Source organism: Heptranchias perlo, chromosome 3 (assembly GCF_035084215.1).
Source record: "Heptranchias perlo isolate sHepPer1 chromosome 3, sHepPer1.hap1, whole genome shotgun sequence".
Taxonomy (NCBI): domain Eukaryota; kingdom Metazoa; phylum Chordata; class Chondrichthyes; order Hexanchiformes; family Hexanchidae; genus Heptranchias; species Heptranchias perlo.
In genome coordinates, this window is record NC_090327.1 from 94,331,571 (window position 1) to 94,354,436 (window position 22,866).

A 22,866-nucleotide genomic window follows, 5' to 3' on the forward strand; every position below is an offset into this window, starting at 1 on the left:
CAAATCCATGCTGGTTGTCTCTTATTAATCTATGCTTCTCCAAGTGAGAATTAATTTTGTCCATGACAATGGTCTCTAGAAGTTTTCCCACCACTAACGTTAGACTGATTGGCCTGTAGTTACCAGGTTTATCCCTCTCCCCCTTTTTTGAGTAGGGGTGTAACATTTGCAATCCTCCAGTCCTCTGGCACTACTTCCACAGCCAAGGAGGGTTTAAAGATTGTGGTCAGAGCTTCCGATATCTCTTCCCTTGCTTCCCTCAGCAACCTCGGATGCATCCCATCTGGACCGGGTGATGTTAACTTTGAGTGATGCCAACCTATTTAGCACCTCCTTTCTATCTATTTTTATCCTATCCAATATCTCTACTGCGACATCAACTTCAGCCTATTTTGTGAAGACCGATGCAAACTACTTATTCAGTACCTCAGTCATGCCCTCTGTCTCCACAAGATGATTTCATTCCTGATCCCTAATTGGCCCCACCATTCCTTTCCGTCCGCTAATCTTTTCTCATTCTCTTTGCCCTTCTTCTATCCTTTTTCAATTTCCCCTTGCACTCTGCCTATTTTCTATTGTATTCTGTACCTGACATGCGTCATAAACCACCTTTTTCTGCTTTATATTAACCTCTATTTCCTTTGTCATCCAGGGGACTCTCTTTTTTATAGGAATGCTCTTGGTTTGTACCCGAACTATCTCCGCCTTGAAGGCCTACCACTGCTCATTTACTGTTTTCTTGGTCAATCTTTGTTTCCAGTTCACTTGTGCTAGATCCCTACAAAAATCACTGAATTTGACTCCCTTCCAGTTGGGTATTTTAACCATTGATTTTTCTTTGTCCCTTTTTGTAACTACTTTAAACCTAATTATATTATGATCACTATTACCCAGATGTTCTCCAACTGAAACACAGTCCACTTGCCCTACTTTATTCCCCAGTACTGGATCCAGCACTACTTCCTTCCTCATTGGGCTAGAAACATACCGATTAAGAAAGTTCTCCTGTACAAGTTTTAGAAATTCCTCACCCTTCTTGTGCTTTACACTTTTATCCCCAGTCTATATTAAGATAATTGAAGTCCCCTACTATTACTGCTCTATTACTTTTACATTTCTCTGAAATGTGCCGACAGATTTGCTCTTCTATCTTCTCAATATTTGGGGGTCTATAGTAAAGACCCAGCAATGTAACAGCTCCTTTTCTGTTCCTTAGCTCTAACCAAATAGATTCAGTTTTTGAACCCTCCCTCCGTAGAACAGTATTATCCTTTATCAATATTGCCTCCCCCCCCACCTTTCTTTTATCCTTCTCTATCCCTCCTGAATACATCTTAGCCAGGAATGTTTAGTTCCCATTCCCGCCCAAGTTTAAGCCATGTCGCCATTATAGCCACTATATCATAACCCCATGTGGAAACTTGTGCCTGCAGCTCATCAACCTTATTTGTAATACTCCTTACATTAACAGACATGCATTCCAACACCATGCTAGTCTGCTTTGCTTTTTTCCTCCATCTAATTCCTGCTCTTTCTACACTATTCTTTATTCTGTTGCTATTTGTCCCTGCTAGTTTTCTATGCACCTGGTCTCTCCTCTTTGATGCTACAATATCGTTCCCCTCCCCCAGCCAAATTAGTTTAAACCCTTCCACACAGCACTAGTTAACCTACCCGCGAGGACATTGGTCCCAGCCCCGTTCAGGTGCAACCCATTCAGCTTGCACAGGTCCCTCCTGCCCTAGAACTGGTCCCAGTGCCCCAGGAATCTGAAACCCTCCCTCCTGCACCACTTATCCAGCCACATATTCACTTGCACTATCTTCCTGTTTCTGTACTCACCAGCATGTGGCACTGGGAGTAATCCAGAGATTACCACCTTTCAGGTCCTGTTCTTTAATCTTCTTCCTAGCTCCTGAAACTCTGAAGGACCTCAACCCTTTTCCTACCTATGTCATTGGTTGTGGCTACTTTCCCATTGAATAGCTTTTACCTGATTGGAGTTTAATTATTAACTAATCATACTTTTCTTCACACACAAATTGATCCAAATGTATTGGTCATACAGCCCTACAGGTACCAGTGTAATGGAACTTGTCCATCATTTTAAAGTGGCATGGTGAAAAGGTGTTGGGGGGGGGGGGGGGAGGGAGAAGAGAGGAGGAGGAAAGAGTCAATATTGAACATTTTAGTTTGAAAGAGTACAAGGCCCAAGTAACACTCTATGCTCAAGCCAAAGAAGTAGGGGTAATCAGATACTAGTCTTCTGGCTGAACTTTAAAAAGATGGACGCAAGCAAATTCCCAGGCAAATGTTACTGTCTCCTTTCGTACACCATGAATCAACAAGGATGCCCCCTTTCATGCTACCCTCTCCCAACCCGTGGAAAATGAGTTAATCATTTCAGATAATTATCCAAAATGGATTGAAGATATTCCAGGACCTTTTGGACACCCAATACACACACTACTTCTGTAGTCCTCTTACATGATCAATTGATTTACTTTCTAGTTTTCTCCCCGTCTCTCCTGAAGATGATGAGGTACACTTCTATGCACATCAACAGTTCTTCAGCACTTCTCCCAAATTGCAAGCGTAGACAATAAATGTCAGCAAACTATTTGACTGACAACAGCATCACAGCTCAGCCTGGTGTTGATCAATATCTACATGCACCCTTTTCTGCATGGTGGCTAAACAGCAATCAGCAGCAGAAACATGGTGATTTTTTTCTTGCCTAACCCAAGGTACTGAGACTAATTGTAAAAAAGACTTGCATTTATATTGTGCTTTTCACAACCTCAGGACATCCCAACAGCAAATGAAGTATTTTTGAAGTGTAGTCACTGTTGTAATGTAGGAAACGCGGCAGCCAATTTGGGCACAACAAGCTTCCACAAACAGCAATGTGATTAAGAAAAAATTATCTGCTCATTGTGATGTTGAGGGATAAACACTGGCCAGGACACCAGGGATAACTTCCCTGCTCCTCTTCGAAATAGTTCGAGAGATCTTTTACGTTCATCTGAGGGGGCAGATGGGGCCTCTGTTTAATGTCTCATCCAAAATTGTAGCATCAACCTGCAGCCCCCACCGAGATCAACTAATTGAATTGAGCTTAGGGTTTATATGGCTTTGAATCTTTTCTTACTAGTCTGTCAGTCAATGAGCACCACACTGCTTTTAATATACAAATAAAATCTCACACAAAAAACAGAGTGGCAGGTTTTCAGTCTCCAACATTTCTTAGAACATCCACCTTGATAATCTCAATATTTGTACTAGGATCTCTATTCAGTCTAGAAGACTCTGCAAGGGGGCAAAGCTCAACGTCTTCATTTGTCTTGAACGGTCGCGCAATGTTCCGAGATCCAAGGGGTATGTTTCACTGACCACCCTTAAGTGAATACATCTGAATCAAAGACAAAAGGACTCTGCATTATGCCGACGGTCCAGTGCATTATAGCCACATCCACAGGGGACCATACCCTAGGCTTAGTCCAGACAAGGCAGATTGTTCAGATGGTCAGGAGATGTGCTTCTGATGCACAGAAGCTCAGACAAGGAGTAGTTATCAAATCCGTGGGCCTTCTACACCAACCACTATGGGCAATGCAGAAATTCTCAAAATATCTTCCAAAGAAGATTATTAGCCTTCTATTATGCTGGCTGGATACAGTCTTTCATTATTATAATAACGGGCACCCGGTTGGCATCACCCTCCAGAGATCCAGAACTTGAATGGGAAGAGATGGAAATGACACAGATTAACACCCAGGCCTAGTTGTACCAGAAGTCACTACCTCAGCCAACCTTGATCTGGTTGTTTGAAGTTTTCCTGTAATTGAGAGAATAAATGCTACTATGACCAAGGACAGGAAAACAACTCTTTAAAATTACATAGATTCCAATACAGCCATATTTTTTTCCTGTGGAAGGTACAAAGATTTGTGCTCACAGCCCAGTAATGAGCATGTAAATTTAGAACTTTACTAACTTGTGCAGTTCTACATCAATGACTGATACTAATGATAAAAGAAAATGAAAAGGTTAGAAAAATCACAATTGGACATCAAGAACATAGATTACAAGGGATTAAATTATTTTGCGTTTCAGAAGTTAAAGCATGAAGCACATGATTATCTGAAATAAATTGTACATTTTGTATAGCAATAGAAGCTAAGGGTTCTTAATTGAAGGAAATGGGAGAACTAAAAGTAGATGGAGGTTCACACACTATATGGTCTTTATATCAGGGCAATTTTATCAAGAATGCAATGGTCCATTTGAGTAAAGGTAAAGCAGTTACCGAATCCTCAACAGGAAGTGAATCATTTGCAATTTTTGCTGCGTGTAAATTCAATATCAGCAGCAACTGCTACAGATCAATATTACTTTAATACAATTGGGACAAATAAATTAAGTTTTGTTCTTTGTCATTCACAATGAAGAGAGAAAGGCATTTCAGAAGTAATTTTAGCAAAAAGCAAGTCACGGCTCAAATAAAATTACTCTCCTTGAAAGTCAGCAGGGAATGACAGCAAGTTAAGTAGGTAATTTATAAGAAACTAGAAAAGGCTGCAATTACCTTCATTGGTTTTATGCCATATAACAGGAAAAACTGATTTGGTTGGGGGGCGGGGGGGATGAAAGAGAGACATCACAGCATTTATAGTATTGGGCTAGCAACCCATAAGTTACAAGATCAAATCTCACTATGGCAAGTTGTGAAATTGAATTCAATAAATCTGATAATTTGTGGCCTGGCAGCAGAAAATGACCACAAAGGCTGCTGAAATGTCAAAAACCCCAACTGGTTCGCCAAAGTCCTTCAGGGAAGGGAACCTGCTACCCCTACCTGGTCTGACCTATGAGACTCTAGTCCCACACTACATGGTTGACTCTTAATGCCCTCAGGGCAACCAGGGGCGATAATAAATATTAGGATGCCAGTGTTGCCCACATCCCAAGAACAAATTAAAAATAAAACTTGACCCTTCAAGAGCCGTAAGGCAGAACCAAACTGTCTTTCTGCATTTATCCAGATGTCCATCCTTTGTTCTGCTAAAGACACCAAAAACTTAGCACTATAAAAGAATAATAAATCACAGAAATATCAATTAATTGGAGCCCGTTTTATGCACGAGGTTCCAATCATGTGTTACTGAGCTGAGCAAACCGACAGCAAGAGAAAGGCAGAATGTGTGAACATGGTTGATACTTAGCTGAAATCTGGAAGGGTATGTGTTTTGCAAAAAGCCACTTTTACAGATATGTCCACTTAACCATTCCAATGAAGTGTTTTTTTTTAAATGAAGCATTGTACAGAATAGATTGACCAATGTAGTGTGCTGAAGGGCAACGTAGAGTTGCATCCTAGATGCTAATCAGTGCAGACCCAAAGTGTATGTGCACAGTATTTATTTTCCAGCAACATGCTTCATCTTGAACTATACAATATTTGGCAGAAGTCAAAATTATTGCAAAAAAATCCAAATCTAATCTATAACATTGTAACTGTGTTGAAGAAAATTATTTCTCTACAATGTACAGTACATCATAATCAGAACACATTGCCTTCGAGTACTTAGTCACCTATACATTTTTTGAAAATTATACTGCTTTTTCTATTTGACGACTTGAATATTTTTGTTAAGTGAATATTCAAGGGAATAGACATGGAGGAATTATTGAGCTCAATACTCAGGAGTCTTCAAGGACAAAAAGGAGGTTTCTATCTAGTTATACAATAAACCTTTCCTTCTTCAAAGGGAAGCGTGCATCAGGATCGTCCAACCTTTAGTAGAAAGCTCCTGGACAAATAATATTCAATGTAACGGCCTTCATTTGAAGCATAACATGACTAGTTATACATTTTAGCAGTGAAAGAAATGAAGGTTCTCTCCTTTGCCATCTTCACTGAAGCAGCATCTCTAATTCAGTATTGTATCATATAATGAGATCATAGATGAAGTGGTTAACACCAGGGAGTCACCATTCTAAGCTGCCTCTTCATATAAATCATGCCCAAATATTCCCATGGGCTATATCAATTCAAAACATCAAGAAACACGCAAAAAATGTAGCCATTAGTTATTCTCAAGAGTAGAACAATTTCCCCCTTAGGGTTGCAGAAACCTAGCAATGATTAAAAACATTAATCTTCTCTTCTGTGAGGCCAAAGGAGGTGTGAATGGTCTCCATAAATGATCCAAAGTTATATAATTCTTGTTTTGGTTAACTGCTTTGACTAACCACTTTTGAAAAGTAGTTTGCAATCAGGCACAGAAAACTGCGTGTGCTACAGAAGTGGGATTAAGACATGAGTTGAACACAACTTCTTTAAGGTCTAGCCACTCCAAACATTTTCTTTTAAAAAAAAGTCAAAATGCATTAATGCTCAGTATTGCATCTTCACCTGTCGAAGAACTACTGATTCACGATTTCTAAGGTAGAGGAATGTGAATCGGATGCAAATATCAGAGAAACTTCCCAATAAGCTAGATACATTTTTCCTTCTTTTCCCTTGGGGACAAACAAGAACAACTGATTCAGACCAAGGACAGATCTGGTCACCCAAAACTGGGCATCCATGGAGATGTGGGCCATCAGAATTGTATACCATGACAATCTAACCTCATGCCTGGCATATCCTTCATTACTCCATCACCATCAAATCACAAGATCAACACTGATTCAATGAGAAGTGTAGAAAAGTGAGTCAGGAACAGCATCTTAGAGTGTACATTAAACACAAAAAGCAGCAGGCTATAAACAGAGGTAAGCAAAATCTAGTCCTACCACATCCAGTTAAGAATAGTAGAGGATATACTGGAAACTAACAGGATGAGGAGACTCAATGAATACGCCCATCCTCAACCACGGTGAAGCCCAGAATGTTTTTTGTTTTAATTCATTCATGGGATGTGGGTGTCGCTGGCAAGGCCAGCATTTATTACCCATCCCTAATTGCCCTTGAGAAGGTGGTGGTGAGCCGCCTTCTTGAACCGCTGCAGTCCGTGTGGTGAAGTTTCTCCCACAGTGCTGTTAGGTAGGGAGTTCCAGGATTTTGACCCAGCGACGATTAAGTCAGGATGGTGTGTGACTTGGAGGGGAACGTGCAGGTGGTGGTGTTCCCATGCACCTGCTTCCCTTGTCTTTCTAGGTGGTAGAGGTCGGGGGTTTGGGAGGTACTGTTGAAGAAGCCTTGGCAAGTTGCTGCAGTGCATCCTGTGGATGGTACAAACTGCAGCCATGGTGCTCCGGTGAAGAGAGAAAGTATTTAGGGTGGTGGATGGGATGCCAAACGGGCTGCTTTGTCCTGGATGTTGTCGAGCTTCGAGAGTGTTGTTGGAGCTGCACTCACTTAGGCAAGTGGAGAGTATTCCATCACACTCCTGACTTGTGCCTTGTAGATGGTGGAAAGGCTTTGGGGAGTCAGGTGGTGAGTCACTCGCAGCAAAATACCCAGCCTCTGACCCGCTCTTGTAGCCACAGTATTTATGTGGATAGCCCAGTTAAGTTTCTGGTCAATGGTGACCCTCACCCCAGGATGTTGATGGTGGGGGATTTGGCGATGATAATGCCGTTGAATGTCGAGGGGAGGTGGTTAGACTCACTTGTTGGAGATGATCATTTCCAGGCACTTGTCTATCGCGAATGTTACTTGCCACTTATCAGTCCAACCCTGGGCGGTGTCCAGGTCTTGCTGCATGCGGGCATGGACTGCTTCATTATCTGAGGGGTTGCGAATGGAACTGAACACTCTGCAATCGTCAGCAAACATCCCCACTTCTGACCCAGTCTGGCAGCTATGTCCTTCAGGACTTGGCCAGCTCAGTCAGTAGAGGTGCTACCGAGCCACTCTTGGTGATGGACATTGACGTTCCCCATCCAGAGTGCATTCTGCACCCTTGCTATCCTCAGTGCTTCCTCCAAGTGGTGCTGAACATGGAGGAGTTCAGATTCATCAACTGAGATAGGGCGGTAGGTGGTCATCAGCAGGGGGTTTCCTTGCCCATGTTTGAACTGATGCCATGAGACTTCATGGAATCCGGAGTCAATGTTGAGGACTCCCAGGGCCACTCCCTCCTGACTGTATATCACTGTGCTGCCACCTCTGGTGGGTTTGTCCTGCCGGTGGGACAGGACATACCTGGGTATGGTGATGGAGGATTCTGGGATGTGAGTGTAAGGTGCAAGGCTGAAGTTTTTGCAAGTTTCTTCAGCCAAAAGTGGTGAGTGAATGATTCTATTTAGTCTCCTCCCAATGTTCCATCACAGATGCCTGTGTTGAGCCAATTTGGCACATTCCACATGTCATAAAGAAGTGGCTGAGTGCAACGGACACAAACGGCTATGAACCCTTACAACATCCTAGCTGTAGCACTGAAGACTTGTGCACCAGAGCTAGCTGCTTCCCCTAGCTAAGCTGTTCCAATATAATTATGTCACTGGTATCTATCAAAGTGGAAGATTGCCCAGGTATATCCTATCCACAAAAATAAAAGGAGGGCATTAATGGCTGGGTTTAATTTGTCCCATCAGCCTTCTCTCAATCATTGGTAAACTGATGAAAGGAGTCATCAATAGTCAGTGATCAAGTGACACGTTCATCAACACTCAATACCAGCCTCCAGCAGAACCCAGATAACATTTAGGCTTGGGCTGACAAATTGCAGGTAACATTCATACCTCATATGCCAGACAATGACCATCTTGAACAAGAGAAAGCTGAACCATCTCTTCCTGACCTTCAATGACACCATTTCCAAATCCCTACCAACAGCTTAGGGGGTCATCACTGACCAGAAGCTTAACTGGATTAACTATATAAACACCATGGCTACAAGAGCAGGGCAAAGGCTGTGCACTCTCCTCACTTTCTTACCCCTCAAAGCTTCTGTACCATTTACACAGCTCAAGTCAGGAGTGTGGTAGAATACTTACCACTTGTTTGGATAGGTGCAGCTGCAACAACACCACACCATCCAGGACAGAGACCTTCACATGATCAGTCCCCATGTCAATGGACTCAATATCTACCCCATCCACCAGCTGTGCACTGTGGCTACAGTGCATCCTGAAGATAGTATGTATTGTAGCAACTCATTAAGCTTAATTTAATAGCACTTTCCTCCCTTGTGATCTTTACCATCAAGGAGGACAAGAACAGCAATGTCGTGGGAACACAATTGCCCCAAAGTCAGATCATCCTAACTTGGACATACATTGCTGCTCTTTCATCATTGTTGAGTCAATATCCTGGAATTCCCTTCCCAACACCATCACCACAAGGACTACAGTGATTCAAGGAGAAAGCCCACCACCACCTCTTCAGGGCAACTAGGGATGGGCTATAAATGTGGTCTTGACAATGTCACCTACATCCCAAGAATACATTTTTTAAAAAATGAACTAAAAGCCATGGCCATGCAGGATAGAACACGAGACCAGATCAGGAGCTCCTTAAAAAATAGGAAACAAAGTATTTACGAAATGTACAACATTAAATTGAGGTGTTGAATGGAATCCATCAGTGTAACTGCTTGGACTCCAGTTGTTACTGATCTGGATGTATAGAAACCAAGTGGAAGGTTGCCATGTTTGCTGAATACCCTGAAATAGTGAGCAGTATAAGACAGAGGATGCAGAAATTAGCTACAGAAGGATTTACATCAGCTATACAATTAGACAGACAAGTATCAAAGGAAATTTAAGAGCGTTAAATGTAAAGTCTTCACTTTTTTGTTGAAAAAAAACATGCATTTGTATGGAATGGAATCTAATTGCCGATAGTTAACTGCACTCGTAAATATAAAATGATCCAACCCAACATGTTCTGGCAGCAAGGCATCCATTTCCCCCCTCCCCCTTCCTCCTGGACATGCAGCATTTGTTGGGAGATCTCTTTTTCAAACCAACCCAGTCTTCTATCCAAATGCAAAAGGAAGGATCTCCATGTTCTGAATCGGCCGCCAATGAGCCTGCTGGAGAGCAAAGGCAAAGAACAATCTAAATGGTGGAGGGCAGTGCACAGAGGGTGGTTTCACGTTGCCCTTCCAAAACGCAGATTTAACACAACAGCCTTTGTAATATACACGTTAGATTCTGGTCACACTGCGAGAAATATGTTCGAGAAGGTGACGAGAAGACCTATAACATAGCTCTTACTCTTCAAGCTTTGGATCTATGACGAATGATGAGGAATTCAAGCTCTGCAGTCCAGAAAGAAGTCACATAATGGGAGAGGGTCAAGGAAGATATTAAGTGCTTATGAAAAAGTTAAACCAAGAATATTACTTTAAAGTAAACCAGAGGAGTAGGATCACAGGTTGTTAATTTTGAATTCAAAGTAGATTTAAAACAGATATTAGGAAGAACTTGTTCGTTCAAAGAAGAAGTGCTTGCTAGGTCATCAGGCAGGATAGTAGAAACAAAGACATAGGGGAATGTTCCACATGCCACTGGATGCTTTCAGGGGAGAGTTAAGACGATGGAGAAATTAGTTTTAATAGTGCTAATTTAGTCCTTCTATCTGAACTGCCAAGCTAGGTGGTGCGGTGGCAATACTGAATTGCATACTTTTGATTGCCTGGAGAGGATAACGTGACACAGTCTTCCCAGTGGCGACACTCAGGCCTATCCCCAATTTTCTGCCACGTCTACCAATGTTTTCACCATCCTGCCACACCTTGTTCAAATTTGGAGCCCGTGGCTGCCTGTTCTTCCCTTCCCCCACATTGTTTGCCATCAACTATCCATTGCTCATTTCAGATCTTGGCTTGCACTCCCTCTCCTGCTGCTGCTGCCTCCGCATGCTCCATCCTGTTGGCTTATCGTGCCTTTGGCCTCAAGCCTCCAATATCCTCCTTCAGGTCTCATGTCACTGGGCCACGCGTTTACCATCTTCAGGTCATCAGCTGCTATTCTGCCGCAGGCCAGGCCTGTACCCACCCATCCTTGGACTTATGCCAGCTATCTGACATCACGGTTCACTGCCCTCCCCGCCCATTGGCCATCAGACCTCTTGCACATTGCATCCTCTTTTTGTACCTTTTTCCCAGTCCTGAGCTGAGAGACTGGTGCCAGTTTCAAAACCAATTATACTATACAAATATAGAGGGGCTGTTGGCAGTCAGCAGCATACATCAGAAAATTGTGCTGCCTGTATGAGGACCGCATAGATGGCAGCGCAGGGACGCATGAGAGATCCTTTAAATGTCAAATTTTGTAGAATTTTTCTACCATGAGCAGAATTATTTCCAATGAAATTTTACTCTCTCTTACAGGCCAGTTGTTATTTACCAGTTATACCCTGCATTGTAACTAACCATTCACATCAACAACCTTATTCACAGATTTCTAGTTTATTCCAATAAAAAAGTGCAATCCTTTTCACCTATTGCAGGAATGGTTTTCATATATGCTTAGCATAATAACAGGAACAATTATTTCTATTGTTCACTCTTTCACCCCACACCATCACTACAAAAACATGGTATTTGTAGAATTGAGTGCAAAAGGCTCCCACACTAGCTTGACCGTTTCAATTTGAAATTAAAAAGCTTTTACTTTCAGTAAGTGATTGTATCAGAGGAAATTTGGGTTAGCAAGTAATTTTGTGTTTCATAATGTTACAAATCACAAGATAAGTCTTAGTTTGATGCATAATACAGTAGAGAATGCACATCCAGAGAAAATAGAATCATGTAAATTGTTTTCCAATAGTATTAGGAATGCCCAAACGCTTTCTCTGTGGGCCACATATAAATATTACAATATTGTCATGATGAACCTTTATAAAACACTGGTTCGGCCACAACTGGAGAACTGTGTCCAATTCTGGACACCATACTTTAGGAAAGCTGTGAGGGCCTTAGAGAGAGTGCAGAAGAGATTTACTAGAATGATTCCAGGGATGAGGGACTTCAGTTACATGGATAGACTGCAGAAGCTGGGTTGTTCTCCTTGGAACTAAGAAGGTTGAGAGGAGATTTGATAGAGGTATTCAAAATCGTGAAGGATCTAGACAGAGCAGAGAGAAACTGTTTGCATTGGCGGAAGGGTCAAGAACCAGAGGGCACAGATTTAAGGTGATTGGCAAAAGAGCCAAAAGGTGACATGAGGAAAAACTTCTTTAAAAAAAAACACAGCGAGTGGTTGGGATCTGGAATGCACTGCCCGAGGGAATGGTGGAGGCAGATTCAATCATGGCCTTCAAAAGGGAACTGGATAAGTACTTGAAACAAAAAAATGTGCAGGGTTACAGGGATAGGGCAGGGGAGTGGGACTAGCTGGATTGCTCGTGCATAGAGCTGGTGCGGTCTCGATGGGCTGAATAGCCTCCTTCAGTGCTGTAACGTTTCAATGATTCTATTTTTGAAAGTAAAGTGCTTTTTTAAAAAAAAATATAGCTTTGAATAAACCTGTCTAGATTACTACACAAGGTCTGCCATGGCACAAGACACATGATGGAAGAGTTTATCTGTTGAAGTAAGACCTTTCAACACCCTTAGCCACCTGTAACAGCTCTTAATTAGTCACATATCAAATTCCTTTACAATTTTAAACCTCTCCTTAACCTTCTCCGCTCTAAGGAGAACTATCCCAACTTCACTAGTCTCTCCACATAACTGTTCAAATCACTTCAGTTTGATTCCGGTCCTGCCCATAGCACTGAGATGGCTCTGGTGAAAACCAACTGATGCCCCTTGTGACTGACTGTGATGCATTAACCCTTCTTGACCTTTCCGTAACATTCAACATGATCAAAAATTCGACTTTATGCCATTGCCTATCCTGTGTAGTCCATCTCAATGGGAAATGATATTTAAAAAATAAAGTTTAGAATGTTCGTCCATTCTTCAAATCGAACTATATGATTCCAACAGGAAGGATATGACTTAAATTCAACACCATCTATTGTGAATGAATATAAAATTACATGATTTAGTGCAATATAAATACATTTAAGTACACGTTTTATTTCAAGTATAGTCTAGAACAGTGGCAATGAGTAACATTTATAATGCCAACAGTCTGGATGGAAATACATTGTACATCACAATTGCTGAAATTGGTGCTTAAAATAGATATTAAAATGAGCATGCACATGAACAGACTCCTTCGATGGTATCAACGCAAGATTTTGGTGCTAGTCCCAAAATCTGATAGTTCGTAGGTGAAGAGCAAAATGAAATGAGTTAAAATAGTATGGAATTTTCCAGTAGCATGCTGACCCTCATGTCTGAAATCGCCTTTCAAGCTATTTCTATTGCATTCAAATGCTATCTGAAACTAAATTTTTCAACCATACTATTTCCAGAGCATTTACTTTTTGGAAGATGTTCTATTTGAGTTCTAATAATTTGAACATCAAGTTTGCTATCTTGGTACTTTCTACCTGAGGACAAGACATTAATTTTCCTGACATTTGCTGATAAGTGACTGATGGGGTAACTACTTCACAATAAGAATGCATCAGGAAAAACAGCAGAAATTTGTTCTATTGATTTTTTAGTATAAAAGGAATCAGGGGTTTGGATTTTAGATATTTGGGTACATTTACATGACTTAATATAATGCAATAAGAATAATAGCATAAACATAGCACTCAGATCAATTCTTATTGGCAATTACTCAAGAGCATTCGCCAATCCCTCAGCTGTCTGCATTAACTACAAAACTATTTCCAACATTAATTGAAAGATTAGAATTAACACATTACACATACACAGAACAAAAGACCAATACTTGGAAGGTAAGTGAGCTATCTCAGGGTATGTACCGTTCTAATATCACCTTCCACCTACCAAGTTATTTTTCTCTTTCATCATCTTTTCTGGTCTCCCCAAATCATGCATTAAGTAGACAATTGAGGCCTTTGGTTTTATTACCTCTGGACAGCTTACCTCCTTATTGCCAGTGTCCATTCTCTCCCCACTTGGGGGAATACAACTGGCCTCTGCTTGGCACCTCACACAGCAGCATATCCAAAATTGACACCTCACTGGTATTGGCATTACTTGTGAAAATTCACATTTCACTACTGTTGCTCAAATGCTCTGTTCCACCATGCTGCCAGTTAGGTCATTTTCTAAATTATGTATGTATAATGGGCATCAGCTAGCCAAATGGCAAAATTACAGGATACTTTTCTCCTTTAAAACAGAAAATAGCTCAAGTTAATTGGCACTGACACTATATAGCACATCCCAACTCTGGCGACCTTTACAGAAAGTGCTTGGCTTTTTTTTAAATCCCCATCCACACATGCTGGAGAGTGGCATATGTAGGTAAGGGTTCTGGAAGAGTGGCTCTGCAAGCATTACCACTTCCTTGATTGGGAGAGTGCCTCGACTGGGTTCCAGATTTTCAGCAGGTCCCAATAAAAGATAGGCAAGGAAGGAAGCACCACGCTAATGTCCTTCAGGGAAGGGAACCTGCTATCCCAACGATGCCCGGCCTATCCAGTCGCACATTATGTGGTTGATTCACAGGGCCTTGTGTTGAAGTGGACTAGCAAACCATTCAGTTATAAAAACAAGATACCCACCAGCACCTTGCGAAGGAAACTAGCAATGGGCAACAAATATACCTTACCAGCAAAATCCACAGAGAACAAAAATAAACTTTGGCCTGATTCTGGGTAAATGGAGGGAGAATATTTGAGAAACAGTTACAAAAATATAATTTCAGTGCAAGATTAAAAGATGAAAATGAAATATCTATAAATCTTTTTTGGAAGATTAAGAGAAACATTGTGTAGATTAAATAGAAGGAAAATTGGCAAATAGATCACAAATGGGAAATATTTAAACAGGAGATGGATAGGGTACAAATCAAGTATATTCGGGAACAGTAAAAAAAAGTGTAGGGTTCTATGGATGAATTGTAAACTCACGTCACATTTGAAAATAACAAATATATAGGAAAGCTGCAAAATGGGAGATTAAAAAGGCTCAGGGGGATAAAAATAGCAAAATAAAAAAGGACAATAAAACAGCTTTTGTAGACTTGTTACCAGTAAGAGGATAGTCAAGGTGGGTGTTTGGCTGTTAAGAGATGGAATAGGCAATTTTGTAGTAGAGAATGGATGAATGGTAGAGGTTCATAAATACTTTAGAATCATAGAAGTTTACAACATGGAAACAGGCCCTTCGGCCCAACACGTCCATGTCGCCCAGTTTATACCACTAAGCTAGTCCCAGTTGCCTGCATTTGGCCCATATCCCTCTGTACCCATCTTACCCATGTAACTGTCCAAATGCTTTTTAAAAGACAAAATTGTACCCGCCTCTACTACTGCATCTGGCAGCTCGTTCCAGACACTCACCACCCTTTGAGTGAAAAAATTGCCCCTCTGGACCCTTTTGTATCTCTCCCCTCTCACCTTAAATCTATGCCCCCTCGTTATAGACTCCCCTACCTTTGGGAAAAGATTTTGACTATCTACCTTATCTATGCCCCTCATTATTTTATAGACTTGTATAAGATCACCCCTCAACCTCCTACTCTCCAGGGAAAAAAGTCTCAGTCTATCCAACCTCTCCCTATAAGTGAAACCATCAAGTCCCGGTAGCATCCTAGTAAATCTTTTCTGCACTCTTTCTAGTTTAATAATATCCTTTCTATAATAGGGTGACCAGAACTGTACACAGTATTCCAAGTGTGGCCTTACTAATGTCTTGTACAACTTCAACAAGACATCCCAACTCCTGTATTTTGTCTCAGTTTTCATTAGAGAAATTGTATTGTACTAGAGGTTGAAATTGTATAAGTACTAGACGTTACTATTCTAGGCGATGACACAAAACAAGTTACTCAAACTTGAGACAAACAAATCACTGGGACCTGGTGGTTTACATCCGAGAATCCTGAGGGAAGCTAAGAAAGAAACTATGGTGGCTTGGATTATAATTTTCCAAAATTATGTGGAAAGGAAAATTTGGCCATAGGATTGGAGGGTGACAAACCTTCTTCAGAAATTTGTACTTCCGTTGTTCTACTGGAATCCATAGTATGGATTGAAATGACTAAACACCTAGAAAAAACCATGAGGAGCTAACCAGGGCCAGTCAGCCTGGATTTCTAAAATTTAAGTTGTGCTTGATTAAGCTTATAGAATTGTTTGTAGTAGTAACAGGGAACAGATAAATGTGGTGGATGCAGATTATCAAAAGGCATTAAATGAGGACTATAAGAATCTAATCAGAAATGGAATTAACCACATTGGTAGATAGAGAGAAGGTTGATGCACACAGAGCAGAAGGTAGGGGTAAACAAATGTTTTTGGAAATGTGTGGTGAGTGCTGTTCCACAGGAAACAGTATTGGGAGCACTTATTTACTATATATAAAAATGATCTGGATTTTAGGAATGGAGAGAAAGAGTGTATCCAGATTTACTGGTGACACCAGATTGAAGAAGCAGGGACAGAAATTGCAAAAGACTGCAGGAAGATATATGTGGGCTAGCAGGGTGGGCAAATATGTGGCAGATGCAGTTTGATGTAGAAAAACATGAAGTAATGCATTGTGGAAGAATAGGGAAAGGAAGTACACTTTAAAAAAGGGCAAGATTTTAAATGGAGTAAAAAGCCAAGGCATCTGGATGTGCAAACCATTAAAAAAGTGGCAACACAAGTAGATAAAGTGATAAAAAGGCAAACAGAAACATTGATTTTGTATTTAGAGGCATAGAATACATGAAAAAAAGTTTCACAGCATAAAAGTACACATTGTGGTATTCCAAATACATTTTTTTTTGTGAATGACATGAAAGCCAACATGGAATAACTACTGCAACATTACATATCAGAATTTTAAACTAACTTTCACGGGGCCCAGGTGTCTCGGGGGTGGGGGGGGGTGTTTAAGAATAGCATTTTCATTTTGGGAACCTAGGTTAAAATCTTGCACAAAGTGATGGAAAAAATTCAAATCTCTCTGGTACAAATTTTTAATCTGGAAGGAATTTGGGCAGTCTCAACTCAGTTCCTGGTGGACGCAAGTTGACTGCAAAAACAATCAAAAAATTAAGCACAAACTAGCAGTCATACTCATAGTTCATAAAATTAGCACCTATGGGTAGTGGAACAAAAACAGGAGTATGGGATGCTTTTCCAACAATGAGGTCAATTTTGACAGGTGAATGGATTTTAAGGCAAAAACTTCTCAATTCATCTTGTTGAGCAAGAAGTGTCGCCACAAAAAGCACAAGGAGAAAAGAAAATAAAGGGAAAGGAAACAAAGAATATCTCATCATCCCACAAGCCAAATACAAATCTCCAGGTACAATTAATGCCTTACCTGAGCACAGAGTGCGCATTAAAGCATTGTGGGTGAAATTCATCTTTCACCAAAAAGGGAAGAATGCCTGATTTTCTTTTCATAATGAATAACTGACAACATTATGGGAAAGTAAGCTTTGAAGTATGCAATTGTTGAGAATGCAAGGTCATTAGCAGGTCAGCAATTAGAGAACAGCAGGCTTAATTTTTAATCTTTGTCAATGGGAATTTTACTCCCAGATACAGTGAAGCACTGTATAAGCTTTTCAGGCAGAATATTTCATAGAATCAGTACAAATAAATAAGTGAAGATTTTATATAATAAAAGTAGTTTTTACCAAAAGCTACTATCAAAGTAGTTAAATATGAATTTAGAATAGATGCAGCATGGTGAGTTGGAGCACCAATGCAGAGCACCAGAGTAGCAAAATAGGAGGCTGCAGTCACAATCCTCAGTCGGTGGACTTAATTTCAACCACGACTGAATGCAGGGAGAGGGGGGACAAATATCAGCATAAGCAACTCCTGTTGACCAATGCAACAGTGGTAGAAGGTGGACCAGGCATTTGCCCTCTCAGCACAATTGTTGCATAGCCTGTTAGGAACAGGAAAGGAGAGCTGGAGAAAAAAATCCTGAAGAGGCCAAGTGTCCTCAATCATCACGCATTTGTAATGATATTTTGACATCTTCACTCACCACCCCCATCCTTTAGATTTTGCTCTTTTTACACTACCTGTTATATCATGTTGTTTGAAGGACTCGCTGTAGGTCTGATATTGATTGGGACAGTGCTTCTTTAGCCATTTGCAAACATCCTGCTGAGTCCATAGAGCCACTGGTTTGCTTAACTTCACTTGCCCAGGGTTTAACTGGAAGAAGAATATAAATGCCACAAACATTAAAATGTTAAAATAAATAATCTGCTTTGTGTCTTCAAAAGTACAGCCTTTCCTCAATACAACACTCTTTTACAACTCTATTTTTGCCTGGCTCCAAAATTTACATAAAGCATAGCTTCCACCCACATCGGATCACTTCTTTGAACAATTGTTTCCAAGTACAATTGGATGGTCAACAAACAGAGTTTGAAACACGGAGTTGTTGTGGCTGTCAAAATAAAGAGACCCATAAAGATAGATTATACGCACTGCACTGAAAATATGAATCTCTCAGAAAGCCAGTGATAGATACAGCAGCATATGTAACTGAATAAATGAACCATGTGCTCAGGTCATTCTGAAGATCCTCATCCAATGTCAGTGTACAGGACCAGTGTCCAGTGGTGTCAGCTCTAACCCCTCCAAATGATTATATATAGGAATGCCCAATAACTGAATATATACAATCCTAGTTACATGACTGAGACACAGTGAAGTGTTCACACATGACACACAGTGCTTGGAAACTAGATAAGAAAGCTCTCATCTAATGCTGGCATGCCAGGGTTTGTCTCCTTGTACTGTTACTTGCATCATGTATGCTTTCTTTTTACCAGGCTGAAGTCTGGGAAATGAATCCAAAAAATATGAAGCAATTCATTGCAAGTCATTTCACTAAGACATACAATCACAGTGCTCAATATGATGCTATTTATACTTGGATCCCAAGTGTGATACCGAGAAGTAGCTGCACCTGCATTACTTTCTGCCTCAGATACCTGCTTGTACTTGCAGAAAAAGCACCATGAAGTGTCCTTTCATGATTTCCACACATCTCTCTGGTCTGTTTTAGAAACATTTGTCCTAATTACTGTACTAAAAAATGTTACTATACATAGGATGCTCTCAGTCTCTGCTTAAGAATCAGTTTGAAGGATAGAAAAGGATAAATAAAAAGATTACAGAGCTCTATGGATACAACTTCTACAATGCTTGGGTTATGGGATCATCACTTATGAAAAGCAAATTGGTTGGGTTTGAATAATGTATCTTGTAATGTTAGTTATCCTAGAATTTTGCCAGATTACCCTCAGGTCTGGGGTAATTTTCAACCAGATCATATATAAATATAATTAAGCGGTCGAGACAAAATGTACATGGGTCTGCAGAAAAAAAAGTTTCATTGCCGAATAGGCTTTCCTGTTTCCATACATTTTCCCCCTCATTCATGTGTTGGGCTAATCCAGGAGGTATGTGGAGGGTGACAATGAAGAAATTTATTTTTTGAAGGCATGTACAACATTATAAAATATAAAACCATGAGGGGGGGGGGGGGGGGAGAATGAGGGGAGAAAGAGTTACTTTCAAGTTATTTCTTCAGATTGTAAAAAGTATATAAATATCCTGAGTTTATTGAAAACAGGATTTTGAAGCCATTGTACACCATTGTAATAAACACATTCTACACAAAATTATTCTGCATTTTATATAACAGATAGAATATACTTCACAATGAAACAAAAACAGAAATGCTGGAAATATATTGTAGGTCTGTCAGCATTCAGATAAAAAAATGATAGTAATGCTTAAGGTGTAGATCTGTTGTCAGATTTGATAGAGTCCACATCCAAAACATTAACCTATCTTTTAATTCTCTATAAGATGTTGTTGGACCTGCTGTGGTGGTTCCAGCATCTTCAATTTTTATTTCAGATTTCCAACAATTGCTTAGCTGGTTAAGGTAGTGAGAAATTGGGCCCCACAGACCAGATTCAACATCTATTCTATGCTGAGCCAACAGATCTCAGCTGCAGCAGTGCTGGGGATGTTACAATTGCCCTCAGTGTCCCAAGGTCAAGGAAATAGAAAAATTAAAAAGTGTTCCTGCTCCTGATTACTATCTCCCAGCTTCTGCTGCAAATGCACATGTCTGGATGTCAGATGAAGAAAACATCAGGCTGTGCAGACCATTCAACTGCTAGGGCATTACAAAGGCTCACCTATGAAGAGTGAGGTATTGGTGGGTACCCAGCAAGTAGTCACTGTCTTCAGGAGAGGTGAAGGTGGAGCACAGAAAACTGGAAGAAACTAATGTATTGTACAAAGTTATGGTAATTTTAAATTTAGTGAAAAAAACAAAAATATTTTCACAGCTACTGGTTATATGTGACCATGCTGAAAAGATAGTGTTAGAGTGCCATCTAATGGAAAGGTTTGGAAAATAAAATTCTGGCACCTATTATCAAACAGGTCCTATAAGAAGTCATCATAGTGCTTATGTGTCCACCTTACTAAAATGTACTTAATCAGAAGTGGAGTTATCCCTAAAGCCGCTGAACCAACAGAAAACTATCACCATAGGTGCAATCACTGTTCAGGTATCGCCCTCATATTTAAAGTTACATTGAAACTACAGAACAGAAACAGGCCATTTGATCTATGCCAGCATTTATTCTCCACACGAGCCTCCTCCCTCCCTACTTCATCTAACCCTATCAGCATACCTTTCTATTATGCACTTATCAAGCTTCCCCTTAAATGTATCTATGCTATTTGCCTCAACTACTCTTTGTGGTAGCACGTACCACATTCTTACCACTCTTTGGGTAATGAAGTTTCTCCTGAATTCCCTTTTGGATTTATTAGTGACTACTTTATATTTATGACCTCTAGTTTTGGACTCTCCCACAAGTAGAAACATCTAGCACTGTGGGAGAACCTTCACCACACGGACTGCAGTGGTTCAAGGCAGCGGCTCACCACCACCTTCTCAAGGGCAATTAGGGATGGGCAATAAATGCTGGCCTTGCCAGCGACGCCCACATCCCATGAACGAATTTAAAAAAATTCTCTAAGTTACATTTCAAGATAGGGTAGACGTAAAGACCTTTATCAGGTCACTTTCTCTTTTCTAGAGAAAAGAGCCCCAGCCTGTTCAGCCTTTCCTGATTAGGATATCCTCACAGTTCTGGTATCATCCTTGTGAATTTTTTTGCACCCTCGCCAATGCCTCTATATCCTTTCTATTATATGGAGACCAGAACTGTGCACAATACTCCAAGTGTGGTCTAACCAAGGTTCCATACAAGTTTAACATAATTTCTCTGCTTTTCAATTCTATCCCTCTAGAAATGAACCCTAATGCTTGATTTGCCTTTTTATGGCCTTATTAATATGCATTGTTACTTTTAGTGATGTGTATCTGTACCCCAGATCCCTTTGCGCCATTATCCCATTTAGACGCTTATCCAAGCAGCATGTGGCCTCATTCTTCATACCAAAATGCACCACATCACACTTACCTATATTGAAATTAATTTGCCAATTACATGCCCATTCTGCAAGTTTATTAATGTCCTCTTGCATTTTGATGCATTCTTCCTTTGTATTAACTATACCCCCCCAATTTGGTGTCGACCGCAAATTTTGAAGTTAGATGGCATTGTGCCAATGTTGACCATCGCATATTATTGCTATCTGACATTCCTGTCCTATCATTTTTTCTTAGTCTTTTTGGTCTTTGGTCTGCCTTTCCTTTCAGCATGATCATTTTGTGTAGATGGTCTCTTTCCCCTGAAGCCGAATGCCTAATACAGTATTTAATCATGTCCAATATGTCTAAATTATTCAACTTTCCTTTCCTATATTTTATGACCTTTCTTGGCTCATTTATAAATTATGTAAGAGGGTTGCAGAAGACTAGATACTGCTGTGGATTAGCAACTGTCCTTCAACCAGAAGATTTGTCTGCAATGGATGTAAGGATTCCACACGAGACAAGTTTGAACTGTCTTCATCCTTCTACAAAAACAGAATTACCCACAATTCCAATACCAACTAGCAATCTTGCTAAAATGGACAGCAAGGACCTCTGGTGCCTGAAGGAAATTAAAAAACTAGTGCAGCAGAGGTTTTCTTCTGACATCGGGATTAAGGCACATTTTAGGCTAGTCAGACCGTGCTACATCTGACTTAGAACTGGTTTGAATTAGCAATGAATGCCAAAATTTCAATCCTTCACTTGGATGAGCACACAGAAAATACAAACAGAAAGATGATACATGCATTTTTTTTATTGCAGATCGCTCATTGTTTTGCCTAAATAATTCCCAGCACCTCGAAAACGTGATTCATTGAGTGAAGCCATTTGAAACTTTAGACGTAGAAGGCGCCATCATATTTAGTCTCTACCAGGTTAAGGTGAATAGGTACAGATTTTTTTTTGATGAGGTAACAGAGAGGGTCGATGAGGGCAATGCAGTTGATGTGGTGTATATGGACCTTCAAAAAGGCATTTGATAAAATGGCACATAATAGGCTTGTCATCAAGATTGAAGCCCATGGAATAAAAGGGGCAGTGGCAGGGTGGACACAAAATTGGCTAAATACCAGGAAACAGAGAGTAGTGGTGAACGGTTGTTTTTCGGACTGGAGGGAGGTGTACAGTGCTGTTCCCCAGGGGTCGGTACTAGAACCACTGCTTTTCTTGGTACATATTAATGACTTGGACTTGGGTGTACAGAGCACAATTTCCAAATTTGCAGGTGAGACAAAACTTGGCAGTGTAGTGAACAGTGAGTAAGATAGTGATAGACTTCAAGAGGATACAGTTAGGCTGGTGGCACGGGCAGACATGTGACAGATGAAATTTAACGCAGAAAAATGCGAAGTGATACATTTCAGTAGGAAGAATG

The 22,866-nt window shown here is 40.5% G+C and overlaps 1 protein-coding gene across 3 annotated transcripts in view; it reads right to left on the reverse strand.

Annotated features, from left to right (window-relative positions):
• samd12 (sterile alpha motif domain containing 12) overlaps window positions 1-22,866 on the reverse strand; it is a 154,682-nt gene that overhangs the window by 73,378 nt on the left and 58,438 nt on the right. For 2 of the 3 annotated variants that reach the window (XM_067980820.1, XM_067980819.1), the window contains exon 3: window positions 18,028-18,163. In XM_067980820.1, coding sequence (XP_067836921.1) covers window positions 18,028-18,163 — 136 coding nt within the window. Of the gene's footprint in view, window positions 1-2,901; window positions 3,839-18,027; window positions 18,164-22,866 lie in introns of those variants that run through there. The other variant, XM_067980821.1, reaches the window with a different exon arrangement.